Genomic DNA, 17209 nt, shown 5'->3' with positions numbered 1-17209 from the left:
GTTTAATTCACTTTGAAAAGCGTTACTGTAACGTAAATTTAAGAGAAAAATATATTCTTGTTATGAAAAAAAAAATTATATTTTCTTCTTATATAATATTTAAACACGACGAAATACGTTTATATATATACACACTTAAATGAATATAGCAATGTTGAACTCATGTCTGATGTGTCGTAGCTAACCAGCACGATTCTATTTCTAAAATATATCTGACTACGTAAAATTATTTTGCACGAATTTTATTTGGAAGAATTTCATTATTTATTTGTAAATAAATTTTCATTAAAAATATATAATAAATATAATCTTGGCTTTGAAATAACAACAATGATAATAATATATAATTTCAAGTGTAAAATTTATCTATGATTATTTTCAATGGAAAAAGTTTTATAGCCTCGCAGTGATTAAAAATAAATTGTATTTAAAATAATTAATAAATTGATTAATTAATTATATTTAATAAAAAATTGAAATAACGGTTAAATTAATTGATTAATAAAATTTGATGATGTTATCAGATAATGTGATATTTGACTACCACCACCACCACCATGAGTCGATGACTCGGGCGACGACGACGCATGTAAAACTTGATCCTCCCTTACATAACGGTCTCTTCTCTACTGCAAAAAAATATATATATTCTTATCCAGAATATTTTTTATCTACATGAAATATTGTATACGTATTGTCCATGTTGTATAGACACTACCTGTCTATTTATACGCATTCATTTTTTATTCGATTTCCTTATTATTATTTCTCAAAAGATATTTTTTTTTTAACGAGAATAATATTTTTTTTACCCAACTCGCTCAAATTTGGTTTTTTTGTTTTTCCATAAAATGCGTGTTGTGTTTATTGAATTGGGGGATGAGGTGAATAAAAAAAAAAAGGTATATATTTCGAACTTGTTCGTATGTATATATAGTTAATACACGCATATGAAAATTTGTGTGATTGTGGACAATCGTTGAGTTGATGTGTCGATGTACGTAGAGCCCCTGAGAACAGAAGAGGTAAAGAGGGATGAGGAGGAGCAGCTATAGCATGCTATATATATATATATTATATATTATATAGTGTGGACAAGAACGCGCGCGGAGTTGAGACGCGGACGGGCGGTCAGAGACCCCGCAGGGCCGGCGCAAACACTACAGCATTTGAGCATTACCCACTCGACCCACCAAGAGAGAATGAAAAAGAGAGAAAAAGAGTCATACAGACAGACAAACTTGTACAGAATCAAGAATATGGACCCAAGAATGCTCAATAATACTCAACAATGCTTTACCAGCTCTTTTTTTTTTTCCCTCTTTAAAGTTTAAGCCAACATTTTTTAAAAACTTTTTATCATTTTGAAAAAAAAAAAATTTTAAATATGGATACAATCAAACTAAAAATAAATCTAAATTTTGATAAATATATATCAAAAATAAAATGATCAAATGTAATGACAATGATTTAACTAGTAAAAACATTTTTCATTTTTTTCTGTTCACTTGTAGTTTTTATGTATGTATGTTTTACGTATGTAGTAAATATGACGATGATGATGATGATGATGATGAATGATAGAAGAGGGGAATGAACCCCGCATGATTCTCTTATTTATACTGTGGTAAATTTGGATTAATTATGCAGACAATTAAGTTTGCATGGAATATAAGCGTGAGATATAGTTAGATTAAAAGTGCAAAGTAGGTGTATATAAATATATGAACACCACTATCATGGCACTTTATAATTTCTCTTTTCCTATATATATGAATAATAATATATACTCTCTTTTAAAAATGCCCCCGCCTTTCTCTTGCTCATATACTACAACAACAACAAATATATATATTTTATACATCTATTATTATTGTTATTAATAATGCAAATCAATTTTTGATTATTTTGCACATAATAATCATAATTAAGTATCTTGCATGCTGTGATAATATATTCATATATTATATACTTTTTAATAATATTTTTAATTTTTTTTCAAACTTACCAAATGGGCAATATTTTTATTCCTGATAAACTTGTCGATTTGTCAAAATTATATTTGATTATTAATTTTTTTTTTTTGTTAAATAATTATTGTCATCACAATTCACAGCCTAATTGCACCTATCACAATAATAACACACTATAATAAATTTAAAAATACTCAAAATAATTATAAAAAATAATAAAATTTTTCTATTTTTTCATTCATTTTTTAATAATTTTAAATTGTTGAAACGTTTTTTTTTTTTTTAAAATAAATTAATAATAATATCCTTGTGATAATAATTTTTTTAATTTTTCAAATAGATTAAATATACCAAGATAATATATACAATATGTATAATTATAAATTTTCTCGCGTGTTATAAAAATCACAGGTTTTTATTATATATATTGTTTGTTTGTTTATAATACAGGCACGTGGTCACGACATCAGTTAAGGGCCTTGATAATCATTATTCATTTGACAAATGTATATCACCATCATCAATAAATAATCTCATATAAATGATAAATAAATAAACAAAATAATGATGATAATAATGATAATTGTAATAGCAAAATCAAGTGTTAAATTTTACCAATAACCAGTGTATTTTGATGACTCAAACTTGAGCTGGTATCAATTATTTCTATACCTCAATCACATGCTAATATAATTTGTTTTCTATATTCCAAGTCTTGCCAACAACAGACTCATTTATTACTATTATTATTCACGAGTAAATTCACCACAACGTACTTTTCACCTCTATTACTCTCTTACTCAACTTTGACTCTGACTCTTGTGCTTGACTCGTGAATCTGAACCTCTTGAAAACTCTCTTCTTTACCTCCCCTGACTGCTAGAGGCGCCATCAAGATATTGCCCCCCACTACCATTAGTTTTTTGCCTTATCCTCGACGTTTTTACTTGCCCCCCACCACAATTATTCATTATTTTTATTATTATTATTTTATACCTCGTCATTGCTAGCCAACACAAACCACAACTTCATCGTCACCATTTACATACATTTACTCCTATTTAATTATTATTTTTACTATTTTTCAATTTTATATAATAATAATTTTTGAATAAATTAAATTTCTAGCCCTTATTTTATTCTTCTTTATTTTATTTTATTTGTTTTCTTTTTTTTTTTTTTCGCTCTTTTCTACGTTTCTTTTATGTATTATTTTATTTACTCATTTTTATTCATTCATTCATTCATTATCACTTTTTTTTTATTTTATTTTCTTTCTTTTTCCTTGCACTTGAAATTTTTCACCCCCCTTCTACTTTATTGCCATAATATTGCATAATATACAACACACACTTTCAACTTGAATTTATTATCTTCTATGCTGTAAGATTTTTTTTGAGACAGGTCAGGAATACCAAGCGAGTGTTTCTCTTTCTCTCTCTCTTTTTTTTGTCATTGTCATATAACATACAGCTCAATTATGAATTATTTATTAATTGATAATCTGATTGAAAAAAATTAATTAATGATAAATGTATGACATATAGAATATAGTTTTGAAAAATTATTTTTACGTCTCGGTAATGTTGGAAAAAAAAATATATATATTTTTTTTATGGAGAACGATGTTTTATAGCAAGATATGTAATGGAAGAAAATAAGAAGGGGGAAGAGTACTTGGTGCGGGTTTGCTTTTGCCAGAGTGTAGTGGTTCGTTCACCCTGTATACTAGCGGGGGCACCAACCTGGCTTTACTTAACTTTGCTCGTTTGCTTGCTTACTCGCTCGCTTGCTGAGAGTACCGTCGTTGTCGTTGCCGCCACCACCACCATCACCATCTCGCTCTTTTATATTACTTATATACATAAGACATACATATACTGGTCGCATGTGTATGTTGTTATTATTAAAACTATATAGATCTTTGAAATTATATTATCGAGTATACATATATAGTTGTATCGAGAATGATGATGATGATGATGATGACGGTTGCTTTGAAAAGCAAATAAATACAAAAAATATTTACAATCACCAAATTGAGACGTACAAAAGATGTAGAATAAAGACGAGAAATTGCTGGCTAGGTGATGTGTTAAAAATGATGGCACTATTGGATTCAGATATTGAATTTGGTGTCTCACGGTGCAAAGTCAACTTCATATTATCGCAAAGCAAGATCACGATCAAGGGATCTTGATCGTGGTTAAAGCATCGACCCCGAGTGCAGATTGTGCTCTACAAGTTGAATCACTCGACGACCATTTTACCACTTTATATACATAAAATATATTATATTATAAAATATGTATCTTATTTTATTTTTTTTTGTATATTGTATAATAATTAATAGTCATTAAAAAAAAAAAAAACTCCATTTTAATAACTGTAATATGATAACGCAATAATGACTGTATTTTTTATAACGCTTTTTTTATTTTATTAATTTTCTAATATTATCATTAACATTATCATAAGCTCAGAGAAAAAAAATATCTCAGCCTGGCCAGTTAGTCAATTGACGACTAAAAACTAGAAAATTTACCAACAATTTTTTGAGCTCGAATCACTGAAAAATTATTTAAAATAAGTTTTTGTTTTTATTCGAAATCAAAGTTGATATTTTTAATCTCAGTATAAATATATATTTAAATTTTAATTAATTAATTTCAAACTAATAAATCAAATAACGAATAAACGCAGCACAAAGATAGTCAAAGGGTAGTTGAAGCAATAAATAAATTAAGGGGCTGCTGAATAACGAGAACTGACCATACGTATGGACACTGGATCAGTGGTAGTATTGTCAGTTGGACTTGTACGTTGTTGTGGATGTGAATAACTTACTTCCATGTCGATTTCATCAAACTCTTCTTCCTCTTCTTCATGTGTGTCAGATTCTTCTTCATCTTCACCTTCACCTTCTTCTTCTTCCTCTTCTTCCTCCTCTTCTTCTTCAGATCCACGAAACTATTTATTTTATTATACAAATATTATCATCAAAATAAATATTATATTAAATAATTTAATCGACTTACATCACTTGCTGATTTACCAATTGGAATTTGATCACAACCAGCTGCTCGAGTACGATCTTTCTACAATTATTATTATTTATTATAGGTGACTATTATTTATTTATATTAAAATATAAAGATATATTGAAATAACTTACCCATGCTTGATGTGATGACTCTAATTTGTCAACAACATCTTCATCATCACAAGGCTTGTCTGCATTAAACCATAATGGATCTGTTGATCTTGGCTGTAAACTTGGCCACAGTGGTAGAAATGACATGACTTTTATTAATTTAATTTAAATATATTAATTATAATCACAATTATCACAAACTATTGCAACTAATGTTATTTATTTATGACAATAACAACTGTGTGCTGTCATTAGTCGTGTGTGTGTGTTGATGACAAGAAAAACAAACATGGCGTCGATTCATGTGCGCACCAAAATTTAAATTCAAAAGTGACATCTTATGTTGGTAATTTTATCGACTGTCGATAATAACAAATTCAACTCTCGATGACTCGATAAGTGGCGCCATCAAATCGCCATTTATCATTAAGTTGTGTGTGTCTCTTTTATGATGTAGGTGTGTCCTTTATTACGTGACGAAATGTATTATTTTTTATATTTTTTTTGTACATATTTGCAACGAGTACGAGTTTGATGATAGTGGTTGATAGATTTTGTACGTAGAAAGTTAAATTCAGTTAAATTGACTTGTGCTCACTGCTCAGTGTTGTACAGTCACTAGTCGTAGTTCACTACCGCTGTTCGTTAACGTTAACAGTAATTTCATAAATATTGTTTATTTATATCTAAACTTGAACTTGTTGATAATTTTATAAGTTTATTATTATTCAAACAATTTTGAATAATATTTACGCAATAATTGTTTAGTGTGTCATCATTTGAATAAAATACTAATCGTTGATTGACTAATTGTAAATAACATTAAAGGTAATCATTAATTATATTATTATTATTATTATTATTTTTAAAATAAATATACAGAGCTAAATTAATATTTTTTTTGTCTTATTGTCATATTTTTATTTTTTGACATATATTTTTATTTTGCATAAAGCTATTTACACAATTTTTGGAGTAATTTTAGAGTGACTTTATGGTTATACAATTTGTTGATTTGTTTTTCATAAAAACTATATTAAATACACCCTAATAAAATTACAAATAATTCTGCAATTAGCTTTAATTTTTTTATTTATTTATTTATTTAAAAAACATATTTATTTTTAATTTATTTTTTTACAAAACAGCTGGTTTTATTTTAACATGATTATTATCTGATATTCAATTTGACATAAATTTATGTCAAATATAAAATTCATCATCTAAAAAATATATACAATAATTAATAAAAAAAAAAAAAAAAAATTTTTTTGTAAAAGCAGAGTTTGAGTAAATAGCCTTAATCTATTTTTTCGGTGCTTATTTGTTGATAAAATAAAGAATAAATATTTACATTGATGTCAACATTGATAAGATCAACTAGTTTTTTTTTTAATTTTTTTCTCCCAATTTTATAAAACTCTTTGAAATTATTTTTTATATATTATTAAGAAAATTGTATATTTGACTTTTTACTTGATCACAGTCATTGAATTGCTCAAGATTTATTTAATCCTTGAACTTAACTGATTTACTATCATTTTTTTTTTCATTAAATATTTAATTTGCAATACAATTTTTTTAATAATTTTTTTTCAATTATCTCAATGACTCTTTGGGTTGTTCTGGTCGTACTAAATTGATATAAATGATGTCTAAATAATGAGGTAGAAAATAAAAAAACAAACTCCTTGATTGGCTCATCATTTAACTAAAAATAAATATATATAAATATAGTATATTGTATTATTTATTAGTGGGTCATAAGTTAGAAAATTCATAAGATATTTATTTTTTATTTTTCCTTCTTATTGTAGATGAAATTATTCCAAGAATTTCATTTTAAATGATAATAAATAAATTCCAATGTAATGCTGCTCCTTTTTCGAGGTCACCACCACCAATGAGTTGACGGTGTTGGTAATTCCAATTTCCTTATATAATAATATTATATCCTTATCATAATTATTAATTTCATTTAACATAATAATTTATAAAAAATAAAAAAAATATATATTTCAATTTTATTTTTAAATATAATGTTGACTCGTTAAAATACGTTGGTTTTTAATTGCCACAATATCCTTTTGAATTTGCTGATAAAGCATTATCTTGTCTTTTGTAAACTTTTATTTCAAACAATATTTATACATAAAATATTCTTAGATTTCATTTATTATTATTACTTTTACTTTTTTTATTTTTCTTAAATGTGTATGTATATTTTAATAATATAAAACGTGCATCACTTTCACCACTGTGAATATACACTTTCAATTAAAAAAAAAAAACAAAGCATTATTTATTTCTTGGAAATAAATATAATAATATTTATAAATAAAATTTTAATCTTTTCTTAAAGTTATTGTTATCAATAATTTATAATCGATTATCTATTATTGTCTTTTATTACATACTTTTTATTTGTGATTTATCAAGTTTAAATAATAATATAAATCATTTACAATTTCGATTTAAAAAATAAGATAAAAAATGTTGGTCAACTTGTAAACTTGTTTTAAACAGCATGACTTGTAATACAATTACAAAAAATATTTTTTCATAGTCAATATAGTTTAATTGATTGAACTGTGCATATAACAGGGAACCTTTCTAAATTTTTTTTCTTCTTAAATTATCTTCAATCTCTCTACTCGTCAGTTGAATTTTTTTTTTTTATTTTTTTGCTTGAACGAAAACAACACACGAGAATACAAAAAAATAAAACGTAATATTTGTTGCCTGATTATTATTATAATATCATAGTCACGGGATCTAATTAAGCAAGTTAAAGCAAGTTATTTTTTTACAACTACTATCTTAACTTAAATGTATTGGTGTTGTCAAGTCAGGGACAAACTTTCACGTGTGTCCGGCAGCCTGTTGAATAAAAGAAAGAGAAAAAAAAACAAAATAATAAATTTTACAAAGCTAAATAAAAATACGTTACAATAAATAATTGTTATAAATATGAATTTTGCAGATGGATCATAGTCACCATGATATGCACGACATGCACAACATGCACAATATGAATATGAATGAATCTGATGGAATGAGCCATGATCATAGTGGACATCATGATCACAGTGCTCATGATCACAGTGCTCATGATCATGGTTCCAGTATGGATACAACAACAATGGTATCATCAGCAATGAACATGGTGATGAATCATACTGTTCATGCTGCTGCCTCTAGCCATGGTAGCCATGGTGGTAGTATGCATGGTGGTGGTATGCATGGAATGTCGGTTAGTTTATTAAATAATAAAAATAATAAATCACATAATCAACTAATTAAATTTCTAAATAATTATTTTAAATTATTTAATGATATAATTATTATTGAAATTATATCACCTTTTCTCTATGTAATTAAGAGTTACTTGGTACTTTTTTTAGATGTCTTTTCATGGAGGTTTTACTGAGACAATATTATTTGATTGTTGGAAAATATCAACAGTCAGTGGTCTTATTGGATCAATGATTGGCATAATGATTATGGCTGCATTGTATGAGGGTCTTAAATATTATCGAGAATATTTATTTTGGAAAACATATAATTCACTTCAATACAGAAGTGTATCAATGCCACGTCAAAAAAATGTTGTTGCTGAAGATAATCGTGTTGTACAGTGAGTATATAATTTTACTTATAGATCAATTTTTTTTAAATATATTAAATGATTATAAATAAAAGGGTATATTATTAAAGTTAAAAAATTTAAATATTTAAATTTAATATTTTAGAATGGTCGGGGAAGTTATCCATAAACAACCGTGAGTAAAATGGTTAAACAAATTGCTCTGGGAATGTGTGGGAACTTTTTATTTATATTTTTTTTTTTTTTTCTTCATTGCACTGTTACCTTTTTAGAGCATGTTTCAATAGAGCATAACTACCATCTAACTGTTGCTACTTGTTTCTCTCTGTGTTACTTTTTAATCATTTTTATTATTGTCAAAAAAATCATCTTAAATTTTTTTGTTTATCAATTTAATTAATTTTGTTTTTCTTCAATTCTGTTTAGACCAACGATGCTGTCTTGGATGCACACCTTCCAGACTCTTCTCCATATAATACAAATTGTCCTTTCGTACTTTCTCATGCTCATCTTTATGACATTCAATTATTGGCTTGGTTTAGCTGTTGTTCTTGGTGGTGCAATTGGTTACTTTTTATTTGGCTGGAAAAAATCAGTTATTGTTGATGTTACTGAACACTGTCACTGAGCATCACCATTATCATCATCATCATTTAATTGTACTTGTGCTGAAAAATTGGTTGATGATAATCAATAATACGTAAATATATTATTTTAAAGTTTAATTTTTATTATTATTATTACTGTTACTATTTGTTCTGGCTGGTTTAGACAAAAAACAAAAATCTACCGTAAGCTGTTGATAAGTTGATCAATTGGTAAATTTTAATTCAAATATAATAGTAATAATAATGATGATGATGATGCTTTGTTATTATTAACTAAAGAAAACTATGTTGTTCACATAATGGTGCCTCAGTTGCTAACGCACTAAAAAATATATTTTTTTAATAATAACAACAAGTTATTTATTTGAAAAAAAATAAAAACAAAATGAACCTGTTTAAAATTTTACCTCCAGTATTTTTAAAACAATGTGACATGAAATATTTTTTTTGCCAGTGCGATATTTAATATATTAAATGCGAGGATCTGAATCTTACAAAATTACTAAACTTATAATAATTGATTTTTAAAGTAAAAAAAAAAAAATTGTAAATAATGTTAAAATGCAACTTAAAAGAAAAATACTATATTTTAGGTATTTGTACAACTAATTTTGTGAATATACATGGATTTTTTAAATATTTAAAATAAATTGATAAAAAAACAAATAATATTTGTAGATAAGTAGACAATTTTATAGATTATAATGCTAATAATTTATCATTATCATTAAACTAACAAAACAAATCATTATAAATATCCAGAATTTGACAATAAAATTACTTATTGATAATAAAAAAAAAATATCCAAAATATCATTTATCTATTTTCTCATTATTATTTCCATCCACATAATAATTTTAATAAATTTACATCAACTATAAAAACAGGAAAAGATTTGACAAATAATATTGCGCGTTATTCTTTAAATTGGTTATTATTTCAAATAGAAAAACGCGTGATTAGTCATGACGATTACGATGACTCGCTGGATATTTTTTATTTAACTAATCATAATTTTTCATATCATTTTTCATCTAATAAGGAAAATGAAAAATAGCTATCAACCTATCACCCAATCAACACGTTGACATTGACAATAACAAGCAATTTAGATAAGTATACTTATAACTATAATAAAAATCATCATCAAGTAGACATTCAATCTAATCAACACAATTTTATTTTTATTTTTATACTTTGAGCATTTTAACGTTCATAAATTAATACCTTACTATTATTATTATCATTTTATCAAGAAGACAACATATCTAATAGATAAATAAATCTCGATGCGTTGTATTTTTCTATCTATTTAAATAAATCTAACTAGTTCTAGATTAGTTAGTATTGCTTTTAACATATGTGGCACATTGCAATTGATTTTATGATATAATACAATTTCGTTTCTATAATTTTTTAAATTTTAAACAATTTTTTACAAGCTGTGCATTAATTTAAAAATATTATTGTTTTTAAATTATCTAATTAAATAATTGTACTATTATTACTATTATTATTAACGTAATATCAAGTCAACAACTTGATTCTATTATTAATTCTCTTAATGTCCATGTGTGTGCCACATTAACACAAACAAATAAAAAATATATTTATATTAATTAAACCAAATGGTTGATTGAAAAAGAAAATAAAATGATTTGTTTAATTGCCTCATACATATGGATCACTTGGCTTGTTAATGAAATTAATTATAATTTTTCACACTTTGGTCTTACTCATCACATAAAGACTTTTTAAATACTTTGATAATTTTTAACGATCAAGATTGTCCATTACAAATCACCCAGCTACATTAAATATATTTTTTTTCTAATTGTAAATTATATTTTGTATTTATCTAGATAGAAAATATAATAATTTTACATGAAATATGTTAATGTTTGTATCACTTGCAGTAAAATAATAATGGTTTTAAAAAAAATAAAAGAAAAATTTAATTATCAGAAGAATTTGTTGGCATACAACAAGTGGTACGATGAATTGTTTGTTGTTTTGAAAGATTGACTATATCTTCAACAATTGGACGATCCATTTTAGCATCAAGTCTAGCCCAAGTTTCAACAGCTTGACAAAATGCTGCTTCAACATTTGTTGCATTTTTAGCTGATGTTTCAACTAGTGGTGGATTACCATTTTTAGCACACCAAGCAAGAGCTTCCTCTGTTGATATTTGTTTCTCCAATTCTGGTACATCAACCTAACAATTATTATTTTATTATTCATTATTGTTTTTTCTCACCAAACAATCATGACAACTCAATAAAAAATAAAAACATAATACCTTATTTCCAATAATAATAAAAGGAAATATTGATCCATCATGTACATCAGCATAATAAAGAAATTCCGATTTCCACAATGCAAGATTGTTGAAACTAGTTTTATCATTAACAGCATATGTCAATAGACAAATATCAGAACCACGATAAAAAGGTGTTCTCAATGATTTAAAACGTTCTTGACCTAAGTTAAAATAATCATATTTCAATTATCCAAAAAATAATTTAAATAATTTATAAAACATACCAGCTGTATCCCAAATTTGTAGTTGATAAATTTGACCATTAATTTCAATGTCTTTATTTAAAAATTCAACACCAATTGTATGAAAACTTTGTTCATCAAAATGATTTGATACAAATCTATTCATTAGACATGATTTTCCAACATTTCCATTTCCAAGAATTACAACTTTTAATACTATTTTTAACACTGATGATCGTTGAGTATTACGATTTAGTGTTGTTCCACTACCAACACCATTAGATGATGATGAAGATGATCTTCCAGCTATTGTGTTTTTATTATTAACTGACATTTTATTATTTATAAATTACTTCATCTAAATATGCAATTTATTTAATTATTTATTAAGTAACTCTTTGTTTAATTTATGTCAGCTTTGTTGAAAATAAATTAATGATAATAATATATTAAATCCAATGTCATGTGTAACAAAAACAATCATAATTAAACAATCTGTAAAAATTAAATAATTAACTTAACTTGTTATTTTTAATTTACACAAATTTTCATTATTATTTTTTTGACATATGTAAATAATGCAAATCAGCTGACAACTGTCATAACAAAAATAATATTTTTAATGATAAATGATGATAAAAAAAGAAACGCCCATTTGATAATTAAATTTTTCCTCTAGTTGATTTATTTATTACTATTAATCAACTCATATGGTTTTTATTTTACACAATAAAATTTGTTTGTTTTCCTCCAAGACAGATTTTTTTTTTTTCAACAAAGCACAACAAAGCAACAAAGAAATAACAATCAAAATATATGTAGTTTTTTTTTTTTAAGGTGGGTTTACATGGTACGCGACATTGTCATTAATTTCATGAAACTGCTGGCTTAAAGTTGAACCTTAAAACGTGTTTCATGTTTGCATGGCAGTGCATTGAAAAAATATAGAGAGCAATATTATTTAATAAATAAATAAATAAAGTGAAAATAAAACAATGGGTAAAGCTAAAAAAATTAAAGTTTCTAAAAGTGGTATGACCAAGATTGCTTTAGCCGATCAAATTGAAGATGGTTCAACAGCAAAATATAAAAATCGTCAAAAAACAAAAGTACGCATGGACGATGATGATGAGGTTAGAAACAAACATTTTATATTTATTTATTTATTATTATACTTTAATAATATTTATTAATTAAATTAAATAATGATGATATTTTAATCTTATATATTTCGTTTTAGTATATTGATGCAGACTTGTCACTAAAAATATTGTCTCAAGCTCGCAAGCAAAAACAAGAGTTAGAGAAAGATGAAGAAGAAGAACAAGTAGGAAAAAATGTATCGAAAGGAGCAATAAAAAAAACTGTAACAACAAAACTTGATAATTCAACAATGAGTGATGATGAAGATAATGATAATTATGATGATGATGATGATAATAATATGCCAGATGCAAATGATCACAAATATTGTGAACAAATTGAATTGGATCCAGAAGAAGAAAGAGCCCTAGAAATGTTTAAACCATCAGTGACAAAAGTAACATTATCCCTTGGTGATATGATAAAAAATGCAATTGATAAAAAAGAAGCAATCAATAATAAAATATCAGAAAAAGCAACTGACATTGTAACACAACAATCTGAAGCAGGTGATATGAATATTGTTGATCTTGATCCTCGTGTTCAAGCAATGTACGAGGGTGTTGGTGAAGTATTAACAAAATACAGAAGTGGAAAGTTACCCAAGGCATTTAAACTAATTCCAAATTTAAGAAATTGGGAACAAATATTATATTTAACACAGCCAGAAAAATGGTCAGCAGCAGCAATGTATCAAGCAACAAGAATATTTGCTTCAAATTTAAAAGAAAAAATGGCTCAAAGATTTTATAATCTTGTTCTTCTTCCTCGTATTCGTGATGATCTTGATGAATATAAAAGATTAAATTTTCATCTTTATCAAGCACTTAAAAAATCACTATTTAAACCAGCTGCATTTATGAAAGGTATATTATTACCTTTACTTGAATCTGGTAATTGTACATTACGAGAAGCTGTTATAATTGGTTCAGTTGTTGCTAAAAATTCAATTCCAATGTTACATTCATCAGCAGCAATGTTAAAAATTGCTGAAATGCCATATGGTGGTGCAAATAGTATATTTTTAAGAATATTTATTGATAAAAAATATGCATTACCATATCGTGCTGTTGATGGTGTTGTTCATCATTTCTTACAATTTGAAAGAGAAACAAGAATATTACCTGTTCTGTGGCATCAGGCATTTTTGACATTTGTTCAAAGATACAAATCTGATATTAGTACAGAACAAAAAGAGGCTCTTCTTGAATTATTAAAGAGACAAGCTCATCCAACAATAACACCAGACATTAGACGAGAATTACAAAATGCTAAATGTCGTGATAATGAGTTTATGGATTCCATGAATACTGAATAACTTTTATATTATAATTTCAATAAATAAATAATTAATCAAAATATAATTACATTACGTATTTTTCACATTAATTGGTTTATTTTTAAATTGATATTTTTGTTTTTTTTTTTTATTTTTTTTTCAATGAAGTACTTAATTAAATACAATGGCATATTAATCAGTACATGGTTGACATTACTGGACAAATTTATTTAATAATATAATCTGCAGCATATCGAACAGTAAATTTAAATATTAAGAATGTTTTTTTATTTTTATTTTTTTTTTACTTTTTCATATTGAAGTTTAGCTTAAAACTGTAAACATTAGTTTTTTTTATTTTGTCTTAATAATAAATAAAATTATTTCAATTATTTACATAAAAAACAAAAATTATTATTAAGCATATAAAATAATAAATTTTTATAGCAAATTAAAAAAATTACAGGCAGATAAATATGCAATTGAGCAGAAAAATTGAACAATTCATAGATTGTTCTTTGAATAATACCATTTTTTAAATTTTGCTTTGCATTTAATCTTTTTTTTTTTTTTTTTCATTAAGTCTAAGAAAGTTAAATATCAACGTGTTGAAAGATTCTTTGAATCAAGACAAAATCATGTAGATTAAACAGTCTTTATTTTAATATTTTTAATTTTTCATTTAATTTTGAAAAAGTTGGTGATACTCTTGGAACCAGCAGCAGCTTTTTGTCTAGCTAATTCCTTTTTCGTTAGAGTTGGTGGCTTTTGTGGCTGAAATAAAATATATAAATATAATAATGACAATTGATAATGAAAAATAAAATAAAATACCTTTTCAGGTTTAGTCAGATCAAGTGCACGTGATCTTGATAAATTTTCATCATCTGGTTCTTTTTTTTGACGTTTTTCTTCAGGTCCATCTTTTGGATTAGTATTTAATTTTCTTTTTTTATCAGCTTCATCAGGAATATTTAAATATTGTGCCAATTTTTTTGATAAATCATCAGTTAAATATTCCGAAACAATACCATGAGCATATTTAATATATTCAATATCTGTACCAGGTTCATATTTTGTGCTTTTAACATAATTTGCACTTACAGCACCTTGTGATACATGTATACCTTTTTGACGTAGTATATCAGCAACTCTTTCAACTTTTTTTTGTAACCAACACATTGTTTTTTCTTCATTATATTTAAATGCTTGATAAGATTCATCACCTTTTCTATCAGCAACAAGAGATAATTTTAAATTTTGACATTTAGCAAGTCTACTTGTTTCTGGATAATCCTCATCACGTAATACTTGTTCAAGTGGCATAACATGTTGTGAATTTCTTAAATATGGTAAAACCAAAAATATTGGATCAATTGGTGTTGATAAATGCATTTTTCCATCTGATTTAACATTATCATCAATAAACCATGAACGTTTATTTTCATCAAATGTCAATACTTCTTGAACAGTCAAATCACCAGTACTAAATACAAACATTGCTGATTGTCCACTAGCTGGATGTTTTAATTTAACAACATCAGGTTTACCACCATCATTTCCATCAAGACCATCACCTATTTAAAAACAAAACAACAAACAATCAATTAATTACATTAACATCAATTTATTACATAAAAAAAAAAATATTATTTTTTATTACCTTTCATAAGAAATACCCAGCTATTTGCAGCTGGATGTGAATTTGATGTCTTGACACATTTTTTAGGTGATGCTTTTATCCTTGGCATTTTAATTTATATTAATAACAATAAATAAACAATAATTTTTCAAGTTATTTAATAATATTATTAACTATTATTGTTTATTAATTATTGATTGTGTTGGTATGATGGTTTTGTGTTTTTAATATAATTTTTCAATTTTGTATTCAAGAGAAAATAACAATTCAGAGGTCAGCCATTTTTGACAAGCGGTCCAGTTGGCCGGTACTTGGGCGCAGGTATTTTTAATATCAATATTATTGCCAATAATAATTTTCTTGGTTTTTAAACTGATCCACATTGTTGGATCCACATATACAACTTGATTATAATTATATCATATAATCATAAACAACAATTAAATTATGTGTTTGATTGAAAATGTGTAGTGTTTTGTTTTAATTAAATCAAGGTACTTGATAAAACTCTCTCTCTAAATTACAATGACGATAATGATGATAAAATGTAACCCTTTCTCTCTTTCTCTCTTTAACTTTTTCTCTCTTGATCTTTTCGTACACTTTATTATATGATGCTACATATATATAACTGCAGTCTGCACGCAAAAAAAATATTGATGAAAAATTGTGAAAAAAAAAAATATTATTAAATATAGCATCAAAACTCGGAAGGTGAAGAAGATATTATCAATTTTTTATAAATATAGATTCGCACGTGGCTCAGCCGGTATATTAATGCGCGGGAAAAAATTAAAAATGGCGCTCATTTTTGATGTGAGATAAAAATATGACAAGTGTATTGAAAATTTTTTAAGGATCAATATACATTTTCATAAAATATCTCATTATTATTTTTAATCCATCATATAATTGTGACAATGAAAAATTAAAAAAATAAACATGAAATACATAAATGACAAATAAAAAAAAATTTTAAAATTACATATAAATATTGTTTACAAAATTATTTATTTATAATATTAATTAACCTAAATAAACATTGAATTTTTAATAATAATAAATGCTTACATCAAAAGACACACCCTTTCATTATAACAACATGAAATTTCGTATCTCTATTTTAAATTTATCAAAAATAATATTTAAAAAAAAAAAAAAATGATAAAAATCCTTGACCCGTTATTAATTTACATAATGAAAAGAAAAAAAGAAATTTTTAAGATTAATATTTTGTTGTTAATTAAAATTTAATTGTCAACATAATTGTCTTACTGTAATAATAAATATGACGACG

At 25.5% G+C, this 17209-nt stretch overlaps 6 protein-coding genes across 9 annotated transcripts in view; 2 read left to right on the top strand and 4 right to left on the bottom strand.

The window, feature by feature from the left end:
* LOC122861062 (ecdysone-induced protein 74EF) overlaps positions 1 to 3065 on the bottom strand; it is a 65987-nt gene extending 62922 nt beyond the window's left edge. The window contains exons 1-2 of one of the 3 annotated variants that reach the window (XM_044165228.1): positions 2589 to 3065; positions 2009 to 2127 (exon numbers count right to left, since the gene is read on the bottom strand). The gene's annotated coding sequence lies outside the window, so the exon portion shown is untranslated. Of the gene's footprint in view, positions 1 to 2008; positions 2169 to 2588 lie in introns of those variants that run through there. The other 2 variants (XM_044165225.1, XM_044165226.1) reach the window with 2 other exon arrangements.
* Positions 3066 to 4387: 1322 nt separating this feature from the next.
* On the bottom strand, positions 4388 to 5395 carry LOC122861064 (anaphase-promoting complex subunit 15B-like). Its single transcript, XM_044165231.1, has 3 exons — positions 5149 to 5395; positions 5012 to 5071; positions 4388 to 4943 (listed from the first exon to the last, which is right to left on the bottom strand). Exons 1-3 carry the CDS (start codon positions 5272 to 5274, stop codon positions 4716 to 4718), a joined length of 414 nt encoding a protein of 137 aa, XP_044021166.1. The 5' UTR covers positions 5275 to 5395; the 3' UTR covers positions 4388 to 4715.
* Positions 5396 to 5588: 193 nt separating this feature from the next.
* Positions 5589 to 11310, top strand: LOC122861061 (high affinity copper uptake protein 1). 2 transcript variants are annotated; one of them, XM_044165223.1, is made up of 5 exons: positions 5592 to 5955; positions 8111 to 8380; positions 8532 to 8764; positions 8880 to 8909; positions 9161 to 11310. In XM_044165223.1, exons 2-5 carry the CDS (start codon positions 8111 to 8113, stop codon positions 9360 to 9362), a joined length of 735 nt encoding a protein of 244 aa, XP_044021158.1. In that variant the 5' UTR covers positions 5592 to 5955; the 3' UTR covers positions 9363 to 11310. The 2 variants fall into 2 exon arrangements, with proteins under 2 accessions (XP_044021159.1, XP_044021158.1); XM_044165224.1 differs by lacking the exon at positions 8880 to 8909 and having other exon boundaries at positions 5589 to 5955; positions 9161 to 10155.
* On the bottom strand, positions 10948 to 12687 carry LOC122861059 (ras-related protein Rab-9A-like). Its single transcript, XM_044165222.1, has 3 exons — positions 11891 to 12687; positions 11646 to 11827; positions 10948 to 11561 (listed from the first exon to the last, which is right to left on the bottom strand). Exons 1-3 carry the CDS (start codon positions 12180 to 12182, stop codon positions 11298 to 11300), a joined length of 738 nt encoding a protein of 245 aa, XP_044021157.1. The 5' UTR covers positions 12183 to 12687; the 3' UTR covers positions 10948 to 11297.
* LOC122861057 (bystin) lies at positions 12643 to 14365 on the top strand. The gene is made up of 2 exons (XM_044165220.1): positions 12643 to 12981; positions 13089 to 14365. The coding sequence occupies exons 1-2, from the start codon at positions 12844 to 12846 to the stop codon at positions 14307 to 14309; spliced, it is 1359 nt and encodes a 452-aa protein (XP_044021155.1). The 5' UTR covers positions 12643 to 12843; the 3' UTR covers positions 14310 to 14365.
* A 546-nt stretch (positions 14366 to 14911) lies between these two features.
* LOC122861058 (ribonuclease H2 subunit B) lies at positions 14912 to 16585 on the bottom strand. The gene is made up of 3 exons (XM_044165221.1): positions 15934 to 16585; positions 15105 to 15847; positions 14912 to 15044 (listed from the first exon to the last, which is right to left on the bottom strand). Exons 1-3 carry the CDS (start codon positions 16019 to 16021, stop codon positions 14949 to 14951), a joined length of 927 nt encoding a protein of 308 aa, XP_044021156.1. The 5' UTR covers positions 16022 to 16585; the 3' UTR covers positions 14912 to 14948.
* Positions 16586 to 17209: the final 624 nt, after the last annotated feature.

The sequence above is a fragment of the Aphidius gifuensis genome, linkage group LG1, assembly GCF_014905175.1.
Source record: "Aphidius gifuensis isolate YNYX2018 linkage group LG1, ASM1490517v1, whole genome shotgun sequence".
Lineage (NCBI taxonomy): Eukaryota > Metazoa > Arthropoda > Insecta > Hymenoptera > Braconidae > Aphidius > Aphidius gifuensis.
This window is presented reverse-complemented; position numbering and strand designations above follow the sequence as displayed.

What these genes read in the sequence shown, in the direction of transcription:
- LOC122861064 (XM_044165231.1), bottom strand. Translation starts at nt 5,274, where the DNA reads ATGTCATTTCTACCACTGTGGCCAAGTTTACAGCCAAGATCAACAGAT. An exon ending in AGTCATCACATCAAGCATGG is followed by an intron (nt 5,072 to 5,148) that starts GTAAGTTATTTC and finishes TAATAATTGTAG; the next exon opens with AAAGATCGTACTCGAGCAGC. An exon ending in TTGGTAAATCAGCAAGTGAT is followed by an intron (nt 4,944 to 5,011) that starts GTAAGTCGATTA and finishes TAAAATAAATAG; the next exon opens with TTTCGTGGATCTGAAGAAGA.
- LOC122861061 (XM_044165223.1), top strand. Translation starts at nt 8,111, where the DNA reads ATGGATCATAGTCACCATGATATGCACGACATGCACAACATGCACAAT. An exon ending in GTGGTATGCATGGAATGTCG is followed by an intron (nt 8,381 to 8,531) that starts GTTAGTTTATTA and finishes TACTTTTTTTAG; the next exon opens with ATGTCTTTTCATGGAGGTTT. An exon ending in GAAGTTATCCATAAACAACC is followed by an intron (nt 8,910 to 9,160) that starts GTGAGTAAAATG and finishes AATTCTGTTTAG; the next exon opens with ACCAACGATGCTGTCTTGGA.
- LOC122861059 (XM_044165222.1), bottom strand. Translation starts at nt 12,182, where the DNA reads ATGTCAGTTAATAATAAAAACACAATAGCTGGAAGATCATCTTCATCA. An exon ending in ACAAATTTGGGATACAGCTG is followed by an intron (nt 11,828 to 11,890) that starts GTATGTTTTATA and finishes ATTTTAACTTAG; the next exon opens with GTCAAGAACGTTTTAAATCA. An exon ending in TTATTATTATTGGAAATAAG is followed by an intron (nt 11,562 to 11,645) that starts GTATTATGTTTT and finishes AATAATTGTTAG; the next exon opens with GTTGATGTACCAGAATTGGA.
- LOC122861057 (XM_044165220.1), top strand. Translation starts at nt 12,844, where the DNA reads ATGGGTAAAGCTAAAAAAATTAAAGTTTCTAAAAGTGGTATGACCAAG. An exon ending in GCATGGACGATGATGATGAG is followed by an intron (nt 12,982 to 13,088) that starts GTTAGAAACAAA and finishes ATTTCGTTTTAG; the next exon opens with TATATTGATGCAGACTTGTC.
- LOC122861058 (XM_044165221.1), bottom strand. Translation starts at nt 16,021, where the DNA reads ATGCCAAGGATAAAAGCATCACCTAAAAAATGTGTCAAGACATCAAAT. An exon ending in CTGGGTATTTCTTATGAAAG is followed by an intron (nt 15,848 to 15,933) that starts GTAATAAAAAAT and finishes GTTTTTAAATAG; the next exon opens with GTGATGGTCTTGATGGAAAT. An exon ending in ATCTGACTAAACCTGAAAAG is followed by an intron (nt 15,045 to 15,104) that starts GTATTTTATTTT and finishes ATTTTATTTCAG; the next exon opens with CCACAAAAGCCACCAACTCT.